General features: G+C 36.7%; 1 protein-coding gene across 1 annotated transcript in view; it reads left to right on the top strand.

The window, feature by feature from the left end:
• PRKCG (protein kinase C gamma) overlaps positions 1–6,694 on the top strand; it is a 106,416-nt gene extending 99,722 nt beyond the window's left edge. Inside the window, exons 15-18 of the mRNA XM_053452474.1 lie at positions 4,139–4,219; positions 5,173–5,280; positions 5,385–5,525; positions 6,515–6,694. Of these exons, the coding sequence (XP_053308449.1) occupies positions 4,139–4,219; positions 5,173–5,280; positions 5,385–5,525; positions 6,515–6,694 (510 nt within the window). The remainder of the gene's footprint in view (positions 1–4,138; positions 4,220–5,172; positions 5,281–5,384; positions 5,526–6,514) is intronic.
• Positions 6,695–14,926: the final 8,232 nt, after the last annotated feature.

Here is a 14,926-nt window from a genome sequence, read left to right as displayed (position 1 = left end):
TACAGCATAACACCTATCATTCTATACTGAGGCACACATTGACGGTGGTACAGCATACCACCTATCACTATATACTGATGCATACATTGATGGTGGTACACCATAACACATATCACTATATACTGAGGCACACATTGACAGTGGTACAGCATAACACCTATCACTATATACTGGGGCACACATTGATGGTGGTACACCATAACACATATCACTATATACTGAGGCACGCACTGACGGTGGTACAGCATAAACCCTATCACTATACATTGAGCCAGACATTGACAATAATGCAGCATAACTCCTATCACTATATATTAAGCCAAACATTGATGTGGTGTAGGCCTACCACTTCAGTGTCTGGCTTAGTATAAGGATGCACCAAAATGAAATTTCTGGACTGAAAATTCAGCATTCACTTGGTTGAAACCGAAAAGGACCCCCCCACCTTTAAAAACAAAAACAAAAAAAGCACACATATATATGTGTCATCTATGCCTGCAAACAACTTTTTCGTGCCTTCTTAGCACCTCCCCATCCAACATACTATCTGGCACACATATTTAAACATACATACACAAATTACATACACAATCCATCTCACCCCACCAACACATCCATGCTCCCACACACAAGTACACACCCATGCTGCCACACACACGTACACATTCATGCTCCCACACACACACTATAACACATCCATTCTGACATACATACATAAATACAGACACATATACATACATCCCACCTCCCTCCCATACCTGCTTTCCCCCACACCGCTCCTGCAGCTTTTTCTTCAGCTGCTCCCCCGGTACGTTCCTGGCTCCCTGTGCCAGTTCAAAATAGTTTAGAAAGGGCCTGGACTGGTGTGATCCAGGTCCAAAGGGCCCTTTCTCAATAATTTTGAATCGATATGAGGAGACAGGAATAAGGGATTGCAGGGTAGAGACACGGGCCCTGCCACAGATTATTAAATAGTTTATAAGGGGCACTTTTGTTCCATGGGCCCCCGTTTTAGGACAAAAAGGAATCACCAGATTATAATGCATTCCCATTCCATGCAAAACAAACAAAAGACAGTATATACCGGTACTTATCCAGACTGTAGAGGTGTCCTTGTTAAATTATTTCATGCAGGTTCTGTAAAACCTAGCTAGACCTGTTTACCCACTATTATATACTTCAATATATCCCAATCCAAAGCTAAAATACTTTGACCTTATCAGCATCCATATTATGAAGGTCGCAATTAAGTGGTCATTTCCAAAGGTCCCGGTTATGACTGTAGGGCATTGAAATCCATTGTACTGTGTGTCAGCAATTGAAAAATGGTTTCTTTATGTTGAATAGAACAGAGGAAGGTGTTAGTGTGTCAAAAAAATATACCGAACCTAAAAAAAGATTAGATGTAGATAAACTCAGATGTGAAGAAATACTGGAATGCTGGAATATACACTTTTCAGTAAATTCATCTTTAATTAGCCTTTTTTAATATTTATAATACTACATAATTTGCCTTAAAAAGTAGAGGTTCAGATGTAATATAAGGGAGTTTTACTTTGCTGAGAGTGTGGTAGATAACAGCCTCCCAACAGAAGTGTTATATGCTAATATAATAAGGGGATTGAACCAGGCATTAAGATATCCTGAATCTGGAATGAGACTAAGCACTGATTAAAGCTTGAGTCTTTACATTCGGAAAAACAGGCAAAAGAAGTGCTTTTGAATGATTATTATCTGCAGTCAAATTCTATGTTTCAGTAAAATACTGTTCTTTTTTAAGATATTAATCTTTTTTTAATATTTACAATACTTCATAATTCCCCTTTAACAGTGCAACATTTGTTTCCAGAACAGCAGCTTTATGATACACCTGTACATGATTTCTAAGGTTTCTCTAGTTTTGGCTCAGCAAGAAATGAACAGGACACAAGGTGTTTTATTAGCCCTGAATATGTATAACAAAATCCACAGCCTACTCCACTTTGTTATCCTGTACTTGTCATGTTGTATCTTGCAATGGATTTTGGTATCGAAACCAGTAGGGGGCGTTAAAGAACAATAATGCTAGACTAGTTCAGAAAAGAGCATCAATCAAACATTGCTTAGTTTACCAAAATATAAGGGTGTATGTTAAATGCTTTAGTACTAAACTAAATATATTTATATTATATAAAAATATATTTATACAAAAGAGTGCGGCAATATTTCTAAAGTTTATTTTACATTCTAGTGGGATGGGGAGATTTTTTAAAAATATTCTTTACAATATATATATATATATCTATATCTATATATGCCCATTGGGGATTTTTGGTCTTTTGCAGTAGGAATGCACATTGACTGTAATGAGCTAAATCAGACATATAAATTATGTTGTCTTGGATTATTCTGTAAACATATGCAGATTAAGTATACAAGGCAGACATTTGCATGTGGTGGAATCACAAATGAGTAACACTTTCTGAAAATACATATTATTATTAGTATTATTAGTTTGCATGTTTACTTGATCTGCTCTTCCTGAACAATTATATGTGGACAGAGATGGTAGCTTTAAAACATTTATTAAAGTATTCCCAACATTAAGCTACTTGGTTCATCCAGCCAGTAGAAGACTGAACATTGACTGTTAACAACCATTGTGCAATAGGTGATTTTTTGTAAATGGCACCTCCACTATCTATCAGAATGAAGAGTCTGTGATTGGAGGCAATTCCAATTTCACTGTTTATGTCTGCAGAAAAGTACAGAAGATGGATAGGATAGCACATCCCATATTTATTTACTTATTAGTGACCATAGAAGGTTATCAATACTGTAAACCCATGAGCATAATGAACCCTGTCAGGGCATTCGGCCCCCATCCCCTGTGAAACACAAATGAGTAACAAATGAGAAATATAGTATATATAAAAGTGAACTAAAATTAGTTAATTGAAAATCAGAGTACCAGCTCGCATTTAACTAGAAACCCATTCCCAAAATTATCCTACTTGTGTGAGGATGAACGTTTGCTGGTCTTTTACTGTATCATATTATGTGTCGGTGACTAAAAGAGCTTTAGGTACCCCAAGGTGTTAAACTGCCCCCATTACAAGGGTTTGTGTCAATGCTGTTTTGTTAAAGAAGTTTATTTTTGGTTGTAGTAGAGAGTTTTTTCTGCTTGGAAGTTCATTAGTTCTTAAAAACAATTGGAAAATGCCATAATATACCAGATAATATAGCAGAAAAAAATAAAAAGGCCCTGGTTCACAAGAGACTCTTTTGACATAGCACGGTTATTACAAATGCTTTTAATTATTTAAATAAAGTTTAAAACAGATTTTTCACAGAAAGCAAAAAAGAATTCTTCCTCTCTGCTTTCTAATGTGGAGAGCACACGTACCAAACTTTAATGGGAATTAAAATTGCAGATCTTGTGTATTCTCCTACTGACCATTTGCATGGTATTGCGTACTCAAAAGAAAAGGCCGTGCTATTGGAAAGCGGTCCAATATTCTCATATTATCTATAGTTTTTGTAGAGTTCACAATGTTCCATGAGAAAGCTGGTGCATTCATCCATGTAAACGTTAAAGCATGCTATTCATCTTCAGTGGAACAAAACATTGCAGCTAACCTTTCAGTTACACACCACCCCACCAACTAAATCCCTTTTAGCACCCAAACCTTTCTGTCTGTGCTGATGGGCGTCTCTTCCAGAAGCTCAGATTGTTTTTTTGGACAGAAGCGTATCATAAGGCTTTACAGCCCTTAAAGTCACAATAATGTATATAGACAGACAACTTGCTTAAATTTAGTAACATTATTTTTCTTCAAAATGCCTAAGTTATCTGCTACAAAATCTCATGTATAATTCACGTTTTCACCATTTTTGGGTAGAGGTATGCAACGGTACCTGAAAAGTTATGTAGTTATATTTCAAGGTAACCATCCTCACAGACATAAATATGGGTAACCAAATGTATGTTTTACGTATAATCTGTTTCAATACATTTGTTATTCCAATTTTTACAACTTTTATATGATAACTAAGACATTACTTTATTACTTTTTGAGGCCACTTGATTACACTTTAGTAATATAAGGTGAAATAAATTGGATGCCTATATCATATTTATTTATTTATTTATTTTCAGATTATAGCTTACCAGCCTTATGGAAAGTCAGTGGACTGGTGGTCATATGGGGTCCTGTTGTATGAAATGCTGGCTGGGCAGGTAATGTGCCATAATAAGGAGTTCTCTGCTTCGGGTGTACAGCTTCCTTTTATTTCCCAACGGTTTTTGTGCAGCTTTGAAATTCACAATCATGTTGCACCCTCAAATATATATATTCTAGATGAGGGTCTAAGAAAAATTCGAAATCATTAATGACATTATCTCCAAAGGCCAGGCACAGAAGACATATGTACCTAGTGGTTACTCCCTACATTTACTCCATGCCAATTCAAATTATCCAGAAAACTAATGTAATTTGTATCAAGTGAAAAATATGTATTAATTTTACAAGTGATCTTTAATTAACAAAATATATTAAAGCTCTGTAGTGTAGGTTTCCATGTTATGTTTCATTAAACCACAGTGGCCTTTAAATATGATTTTAAGTCTTATTTGGCTTTTCTGAAATGACCTCTTTAAAGGGTTATTGATGCCCATATGTACCTGAATGAACTCCTTGTAGGTATAGCCACTTCATTTGTTAAAAGTGCAGACTATTTTCAGCACATTCAATCCAAAGACATTAAACCAATGTTTAAAGTTGTCAAAATACTTGCTTGCTTCACTGGTAGGGTTGTGTTTTGCGTGATGAACCCTAGGGTTCCACACCAGTAACATTGACGTCTCTGTAGAACATGTCATATCAAAATGAAAGATACTTTTAATGCCTACTAGAGTTGTACTGAGAATTACTAGGCAGGTCTGACACTTTATGGCCAGCTGCCGGAAAATACAGGCAGATACAGACAGCGTTATATATACGAGCGTTATATATTTATTATATATAACCTTTTGAAATTCATGGAGCATGTGGCCAGGAATACCTGGCCCGGCATATCCAGCCTCTTGTTTTATATGCCAACAAGGTCCAACTTGTAAACTTCTGTTGTCTCTTCTGTTGTGTTCTTTTCTGTTCATAAAAACAAATTGAGCACAACTTATTTTGTCTACAGCCGCCATTTGACGGTGAAGATGAAGATGAATTATTCCAGTCCATCATGGAACAGACTGTATCATATCCCAAATCACTTTCTAGGGAAGCCGTCTCTATCTGCAAGGGGGTAACACTTTTACGTATTTGTTTGCAGATGCTATCCGTTTGTTATGAGATTTTCAGTCAGCTATTGGTGATTCCATGTTTATCAATCATCTCTTTCCTCCTCAGTTACTTACAAAACACCCACTGAAACGCCTTGGTTCAGGCTGCGATGGAGAACGCGATATACGAGACCATGCCTTTTTCCGTTGGATCGACTGGGAACGTTTAGAGCGCCTGGAAATTCAGCCTCCCTTTAAACCGCGGCCTGTAAGTTTCTTCATTTTGTAGAGTATCATTTGTAAATAAAGGTATTGCATTTAAGTAAGATTATATGTTACTTTTATGGAACTTTTTTATTATCATTATGTAGACAGTTATCTTCCAACAGCTTTTATATATAAAAGCTTGCCCATTGAGTCACTGATCATATCTTAGTTGCATAGAAACTACGGTGTATATCTGATCTAAAAAAGGAGAAAGGTGAGAGAAACAGAAGAACAGGGCTGAGAATGAGAGCTTTCATATTGGTGCATTTTGCTCTTTTTTTCTGGTCTTTTAATACCTTTTATAGTTACTGCGGTGGCATTACCTTCACGAAATACAAATGTAACACAAACGATTATGAATTACAATTATATTAGATATTACATTTTCAGCAATTTCTACAGCCCCAGCAGATTCCATAGCGCTGTTACAATAGGGGTTCTTGAAATGTCAATTATGCCAATAAATGACAATTATAGAAGAAGAAGCTCTTGTGAGTTTAACATCTATTTTTTTTAATCCATCTACAATCTATAATCTAGTAATATTAAATGATTGGTTACTGTTATTGCTTATATAATGTCAACTCATAAATACCCTATTTCAATTATTAATACCTGATATTATTAATTAATATTTTCATAGAAACCACAACACAAATGCAAACCTTGGGCTTGATTCAAAGCTATTGCCACATAGATCCTAATGAAAACCTGTTTTTATCAAGGTTAATGAATGAAGGCCAATATATCTTTGTATCTATTTTTTATATTACACTCTATGTGTGGATTGTTATTCTGTTACTTGCAAATTGTAATTTTATCTTACTTGAATCCAGCCCACTGTGTAGGTAAAATGAGTTTCATTACTAGTGTTGAGTATGGTTATTTCTCGTGCATTATTTTTCAGACATAATAATAATAATCCGTCATTTCCAATTCCCCTACATGCTGTATATTATAAAAATCACTTTTTTATATTTTTTTTTACAGTGTGGAAAGAGTGGTGAAAACTTTGACAAGTTCTTTACCCGGGCTCCTCCAGTACTTACTCCTCCAGACCAAATGGTCTTAGCTGGTATTGACCAGAGTGAATTTGCCGGATTCACCTTCATCAATCCAGAGTTTGTCCATTCAAATCCACACAGCCCAGTGCCCATATCCCTGGTGTGATTCTTCAGTTTGTATATTGGGGTAAAAGATGATTTTCTCTATCAGTCCTTCTCTTTGGCCAGCATGGTATCCTCCTTGATAATGGTTTCATGACAACTAATATCCCATGTTATTCCTCCTAACCCTACTACCTGCATCTTGGAAAAACACTCAGTCTTGTAATGTGCTGTGTGAGGGGTCCAGGATGCAAAAGTATATCCATTCCTTCCAGGACGCTACACTGATCTGGAATTCCACCGTCATTTGACCTTGTGAAAAGCTGATGACGTTTTACATTTGCACCGTTTTCCTTTGGGTTGTTCAATATCTAAGGGTAGTAGCAAGAAGAATTGATTCTTTATACAAGACCCTTGCAGAGATCTGAGAGCTGGAGTGAAAAAGGGTCTTTTAAAGAAAGTCACACCGATACTGGAGCTGTGAACCCTCGAAATAACAATTATGGAGTCAACCCACCAATCAACTTGAAGTAAATAACAAACTGGCTTTTCATTAGATACAGTAGACAATAAGTGGAATTTCCATTTAGTTTTCCTCCTTTATCCCCGCCTGGAATGGACTACACATTGCCTGCATCTTCCCTCAAAAATTGCATCTAGCCCGGCATGCATGACCGTTTAATATCTTAGTAGGTGTACGATATATTTAAATGTTATCCTATTCAAGTAGATACAGATGCCAATGGATGAAAGATCATATCTTAGTGATATCTGTCATTCTTATATTGATCATCTGCTTATGTGCATGGGCTTGAAGATGATATACCGTGTCTACACATTTGCTAGCGTGATCAAGTAATCTAGGTCTTTCTGGACCTGAGAGATCAGGAGAAGTCTGGTCTGGAATCATGGGACGGAATAACTGGTTAGGGCTTCCATAGGTGTATTTTGATACATACTTTCTCTTTTACATATGCACATTGAGACCGCTAAACATTGAAACCAATATGTGGAGTTTCTGCACAGTTTGGTGTATTTTATTAAGTAGGTTTTACATTTCACAAGTTTGTTTTGTCATCTTGATGGTGGGTTCTTATATTGTAGATTATAAAGAAAGCTCCTTAAAAACATAATTATAAGTAAAATCCCAGAATTAATTCTGAATTAATTACATGGTTAATACACCTGTGTCCCACAATATAGCAGGTTGTGCAGGTAAACTCTCAATATCTAGGAAAGAAATGACCTGTATTTCGTGACACAATGTAGTGAACCCATGAAGTTCATATTGTAAAAAAAGATGATGTAAAAAGTCCTAAAAGTACTTAATTTTGTATAAATTAAATTCCCAAAGCTTATAAGTATTCATCATAATCTAACAGAGTGTCTGTTAATATAGTTTGAATTCAAAGGACAGCTAATGAACCACAAGTGGAAAAGCAGGGAGAAATTCATCATTCATTAAGACCATTTTCACTTGGATACATAATTGGACATTTCTGTTGAGTTGAAGCCCATACATGTGCAAGTTCGTCATTTATAGTCTTTAATGTTAACATGGAACTGTGAACTAATTCTATTTTAACTTATTGTAGGAACAATAGTAAGATTAGATTCTGCTTTTTCATGAAAATGTGAATGAAATACGGTGCATGCATTCATTTGTAATTATTTACCTAGTACTATTTATTTATTATTACTGAGATATACTGATTTGTGCAATGGGTAATGTACTCCTTATGTATGTATTAAGGGTATTCTAAAGCAATGAGCAGGTCTGTATTCATACAGATATACAAGGCCATACATGACTTTATTAAGATCACAGAAGTACAGAATGTCTTATTGTATCCTACCTGTAATAATGTTAGGTCTTACTAAAACACGGACAGTACAGTAGCAATCTATGTTCGGACTGAAACATATGCTGATGTATTAGGCACATTTTACCTAACAAAAAAAGAGAAAGCAACACGTTTCACAAGCATTCCTCTAAAAGGTGATGAAAAAAGCAGATTTCCACCCAGTTTTTTCAAAAGGAGGAAATCTTAACCCATTCGATCACTAAACGCTGATCTTTCATGTCTGAAACTTACTTTAATTAAGAGATCATGTAGGTACTGGAACCTAACACTGCTTTTTTGTGTCTCCATTAAGACATGTCCAATGGAGGCATCACTATCTAGTTCTAATGCTGCGGTTCATAAATATGTCCCTTTAATTGTTCTGAGCCAGTTATAAATGTATTATGGTTTACCTATGTATTCTTTTTATACATATATTACTAATATAATGAATGAACATGAGTATCATGAGCTAAAAGCTGCTAATTTAGAATATGTAAGGATAAATAGAAAGTTATATGTAACTGCTGGGAAGTTTGCGCAGCACAAATATTTAACTATAAGAGAATATACTGCATTAAGTTTAAAACTGTTACTTTTATTTTATTTTTCAACAAACTGCAAACTTCAGGAAAAAAAGAACAGTGTTTTAATCATAAAAAAATATTCTGCCATACTGCCAACATACCTATGTTGTAGGTAAATGGTTTGTGCAAATACATTTTTAAAAATATAATTAAACTGTTTTAATAACAGGCAATGAGTGCTTCTAGGGACATCGCACATTTGATATTTTATTCTGGCTAGTTTTTAGTACTATTTAGGGGTTATTTGCAGGGATATCATGTGTAATACATTTTGGAACGTGCATTAGCATTTTTTTCTTACCACATTATCCAAACAAACAAAACAACATTCTTCTTAAAAATGGTGAGGTAGTGGTAAGCAATCAACTACAAATTCTTCAGCATAGTCAATCGAGTTTCTGTTGGAAACATAGAAACATGCAGTTGTGTGAAAAAGAAAGCACACTCTTCGAATTCTATGGTTTTACATATCAGGATATAATAATCATCTGTTAAGTAATTAGATGATTGTTAGTATACAACCACAGATGAACAACACATGACAAATTGCACCACGTCATGATTTACTCCAACAAAAATAGAGCCAAAATGGAGAAGCCATATGTAAAAAACACCTTATGATTCAATAGCTTGTAGAACCACCTTTAGCAGCAATAACTGTATGAAGTAATAATTTTCAGTCATACATTGTTGTGAGGGAATTTTGGCCCACTCTTCTTTACAACGTGGCTTCTGTTCGTTGAGGTTTGCGGGAATTTGTTTATGCATAGCTCTCTTAAGGTTCCGCCACCACATATCAATCAGGTTGAGGTCTGGACTTTGACTGGGCTATTGCAACACTGTGATTATTTTCTTTGCCATTCTGCTGGTGTGCTTGTGATTATTGTCTTATTGCATGACCCAAATTCGTCCAAGCTTTACCGGTTCGGCTTCGATTTGACTCTAGAATACTATGGTATACAGAGGGGTTCATAGTTGAGTGAATGACTGCAAGGTTCCTAGGTCCTGTGGCTGCAAAACAAGCCCAAATCATCACCCCTCCACCCCTCCACCCCTGTGCTTGATGGCTGGTATGAGATGTTTGTGCTTATATGCTGTGTTAGGATTTTGACAAACGTGGCACAGTGTATTACGGCCAAGCATCTCCATTCTGACCTCGTCTGTCCAAAGGACATTGTTCCCGAAGGTTTGTGGTTTGTTCAGATGCAACTTTGCAAACCCAATCTGTACTGCCATGTCCTTTTTAGAGAGAAGAGGTGTTGTTCTGTCAACCCCTCCTAACAATTTATCTGAGCATTGCATGGTCTGACCTTGTGGTGATTTTGCTGAGATGTCCACTCCTGGGAAGATTGTCAACTGTATTTAATGTTTTTTACTTTTGAATAATCTTCCTCACTGTAGAATGATGGACTTACATTGTTTGGAAATGACATTATAAGCCTTCCCAGATTGATGGGCGTCAACAATTGCTTCTCTAAGATCATTGCTTATGGTTTTTCTCCTTGGCATTGTGTAAACACACACCTGAATGCTCTAGACTGTCAAGGGCATTTGAGTAGCATCTTAATTCCTATGGAAGCAGTAAGAGTGTACTTAGTGAAAAACACATGGCTTCTCCATTTTGGCTTTACTGTTATTAAATAAATCATCACACTGAATAATATGTCTTGTGTTGTTGTTTATCTGGGGTTTGTATTTAACTCATGTTTAGACCTGATAAGGAACAGATTATTGAATTCCATGTTTTTACATATCAGGAAATAATAACAAAGAGGGTGTACTTTGGTTTTCACATAACTGTAATTCTCCAGTAGATAAGGACCATTCTCTGCTCCTACTATGTCCAATTTTAAAGCTGTTATAAAACCGAAGGTCTTAATTGGCCCTTGGCCTTGTCTAATGTTATTAGTATGTCTATCCACTCCATGGTTAAGTCTGTTTATGGGTAAAAGGCATCTACTATGGCTAGAAGTCTACTCTACATATTCATCAGGGGAGAAATAAACAAAGACTTTTGGTACCTCCATACACAGAGGCGTAACCAGGGCTCTTGGCACCTTGAGCCACAGGAACTGATGTCCCACCTGCACTGATGTAAACATCCTCCTCTGAAAGCAGAAAGGGGAACTGGGACATTGTTGTCAGACAATTCAAGTGTGCCCTCACCTTGTCGCACTCTTGCCTCATGCAAGTTACAACCCTATCCCTACATACGAAAGTAAACTTAATGAAGGTCATTGTAAGCAGTGCGTAGGCAGTAGCTGGCAAACATAAGTGGAATACGGCCTGAAGAATAGAATGGAAGAGATTACAAATACGGCACATCTGTTTACCACCGAACGTCCCTATGAAAACATAATAACTGAGGCAAGTATTTGCACCAATGAATCAGTCATCACAGTTCTAGTTATAATTGACATACAACCACCAACTGAAGCTGCATGCACAGAATAATATATTTATCTACGTTTATTGAACCAACTGTTGCCTTCAAATTGCTGACAAAAATATGAGCATAAAGTGGACATTCTACTCACTGCCCTGGGTCATAATCCACGTATTTACGCAGTCAGTAATTGCCCCTTCTATTTTATTGATCTATTGTATTAACTGGGTAGTATTTCTGTCTACTACAATGTTCTACCACAGAGTAATATATTGTTTAAAGCCTATGGGAAGTTTATGAGTGTTTTGCATCATTTACTAATCTGGCACTCAAACATTATGGTACTTCAAGCATTGCATTTTGAATTGTAAATGTTAATGCTGCTTGCCTGTTGAATTGTGTGCCACATTTTTTTTTTCTCAAGAAGTGCTAAATATTTGTACTGATTATTAAAGGCCTTCACTTAAATGATTATATCTTAAAAGGACAATTTCAAAACTGATTCTGATTATGGCAAATTGGCATAGCTTGTTGTTCCTTTTTATCATTTAGAAAGCAATAAAGCATTTAAAATTGCGTAGCATTTCTGTGTATTCTCTCTTTCTTAGCCTATGTTTTGTTTTTTGGGTTTTTTTTTTTACACTCATTGTGGGTATCCAAAAAAAGACATATCTTAGCATATGAAAAAAAGAAAATGAAAAAACCCACCAGAGTATTAGGGGTGGGGGGCATGTGCTAGAACATTCCTAGTTTCCGTGCAGGGCCGGCCCTACAATGGAGCCGACTGGGGCAAGCGCTTTTTTTTTTTGAAGCGGAGGAGAGAGAGAGGGGCGCCGAGTGGTTTTCACTTACCCGCTCGGCGCCCCTCTCTCTCTCCTCTGCAGCGAGTCTCCCTGTTCGGTCTCGGTGCCGGCTTGTAATGCTGAGCGCCGGAAGTGACTTCAAATTTCCGGCGCTCAGCATTACAAGCCGGCACCGTGGCAGAGCAGGGAGACTCGCCGCAGGACTGTTTAAAGGTAAGTACCGGGGCGTAGATAATGGCGTCGGCGAAGTTTAAAATGAAGACCCCCCCCCCCGGCGTCGGCGGGGGGGGCGGCATTTTAAACTTCGCCCCAGGCGGCATTAAGTCTTGGGCCGGCCCTGTTTCCGTGGAACCATAAATTATGTAAAATTAATTAATTTTGTCCTTTTTCTGAAACCATTTCTCATAAAGAAGCCAAATGATATATTTAATCCCCTAATTACATTCAATATTATTACATATAACTTGGAATAATAATAGAAATACAGGACTGCCAAACTACAAAACAACATATTGGATGAGAGTTGCTGATGATGCCTATGATGCTGATGATGTCCACCATATTCAACATTTGTGACATTCTGGGGTAAATACTTACATGGTTGTTAACATATCCAGCTGTGCCAAATTATTGAAATGAGTTGCTTTGTAGGGACTCAAGGTATGACCTTTATTCTACAAGGGCAGGATTCTATTCCATGAGATAAATACATTTATGGTAATTGAATAGTAATTCTCTTTAGACCATGAGAGAACATTCAGAGATAAAAACAAATGATACATTTTAAATCAAGTAATTGAATCAAGCCCCTAGATGACTGTGTCATGCTAAGCATCTCAGATCAGGTGTTTGTAGAACCTTGGGGCAGATTCTGTTGGCTGATATAAAATAAATATTTGCATTCACAAAACAAAAATAATAAATTGTACCACATAATACGTATTTGCGGCAGAAATAGCAACGCATTTTCAAAAAATAAAAATGTCTCATAGTGCACTTTTAAAAAGTTTAATATTCTATTTGCGAAGTGCTGCAAATACGCGAACCCTGTAGAACCTAAAATACAATGTTTTATACAACTTTGCTAAACAGTAGCGTAATTCAACAAAAGTCTAACTCACAAATTCAAGTGTATGTGAATGGAAGTGTACCCCTCTCAAATTAACCTTAAAGATTCATTAAATAATGGATAGGGGTTCTGCAGGATCTCGCACTAACAAAGGAGGTGCCGATGATCACCCCCTTCCCCCACACTTAAGTGAAAACCATTTTCCACTCCTTTCGTGCTCAAAAGGTAGAAACCTTTTTGGGAGGGAATCATCACTTCGCTTTCCATGGCCCATCCAACAATGAACCTCTGAATCGACAGACACAGACAAAATAGCTGCCAAATGAATGAATAATTAATTAAAAGTAATCCATATTTGTCTGACGACCTCACGTTGGAAAAGGAACTCAAGTTTGGCAGAAGCATGTACGTATACATACTTCACCAGATGACAACTGCATCCTCCTTTGACTTTGAGCCAGATACAGAATACAGTAACTACGGAATAATCAAGGATCTTCATGTTGTCATATAGCAGCCAAATAATGATAATAGCAATTACTTTATCATAATCAATAATAGATTACATTAAATTAATTTTTGTTATCCACATCTTAATGGTTACAGAGGATACAAAATTAGGAAAGGTACTACTGTCTGGATTCCCTCGATCTGGTCATATTGCGGCCAAGTGGCAGATGAGATTTAATATTGACAAATGGTAAGTCATGCATTTTGGGCAAAAAAAATAATTGAGAATTATACTTTATATTGGTTTGTTGTATGAAAATTATTACATGAGAAGCACTTACAGTAAACCGAGCAATAACGTTCAACATCAGTCAGTCTATGAATAAGGCGTAGCTTTTAGTACGCCTTTTTGTGTCTCCAGTACGTGTGTGGCTTTCTTTGTTAATCATTGTCTCACATATATCGTTAAAGGGGCATGATTCCTGTCCGGAGCAGGCAGATTATCTGTTTGTCTCGAGTTGACCAGCAGCTTCCACTATTCTAAGAAATCATCAGGAGACCCTGATGTGCCACCATGTATGAAGTATTGGCACTCAAAAGTTAAATACATAATCTTTAATAAAAAACAAGCAAACATTATACATCACTCCTGTGGTATGCCAGCCATGCTAGCAAACTTGTTACAGTGAAGGAAAATATGATTTGATCCCCTGCTGATTTTGTATGTTTGCCCACTGGTAAAGACATGATCAGTCTATCATTTTAATGATAGGTTTATTTGAACAGTAAGAGACAGAATAACAAATAAGTTATAAATTAATTTGCATTTTACTATTGATTTTGCATGTGAAATAAGTATTTGATCCCCTATCCATCAGCAAAATGTCTGGCTCCCAGGTGTCTTTTATACAGGTAATGAGCTGAGATTAGGAGCGATCTCGTAAAGGGAATGCTCCAAACTCAGCTTGTTACCTGTATAAAAGACATCTGTCCACAGAAGCAATCAATCAGATTCCAAACTCCCCACCATGGCCAAGACCAAAGAGGATGTCACAGACAAGATTGTGGAACTACACAAGGCTGGAATGGGCTACAAGACCATCGCCAAGAAGCTTGGTGAGAAGGTAACAACTGTTGGTGCAATTATTCGCAAATGG

The sequence above is a fragment of the Spea bombifrons genome, chromosome 12 (genome assembly GCF_027358695.1).
Source record: "Spea bombifrons isolate aSpeBom1 chromosome 12, aSpeBom1.2.pri, whole genome shotgun sequence".
Classification (NCBI taxonomy): Eukaryota; Metazoa; Chordata; class Amphibia; order Anura; family Pelobatidae; genus Spea; species Spea bombifrons.
Note: the sequence above shows the minus strand (reverse complement) of the source record. Positions and strands in the feature narration are given on the sequence as shown.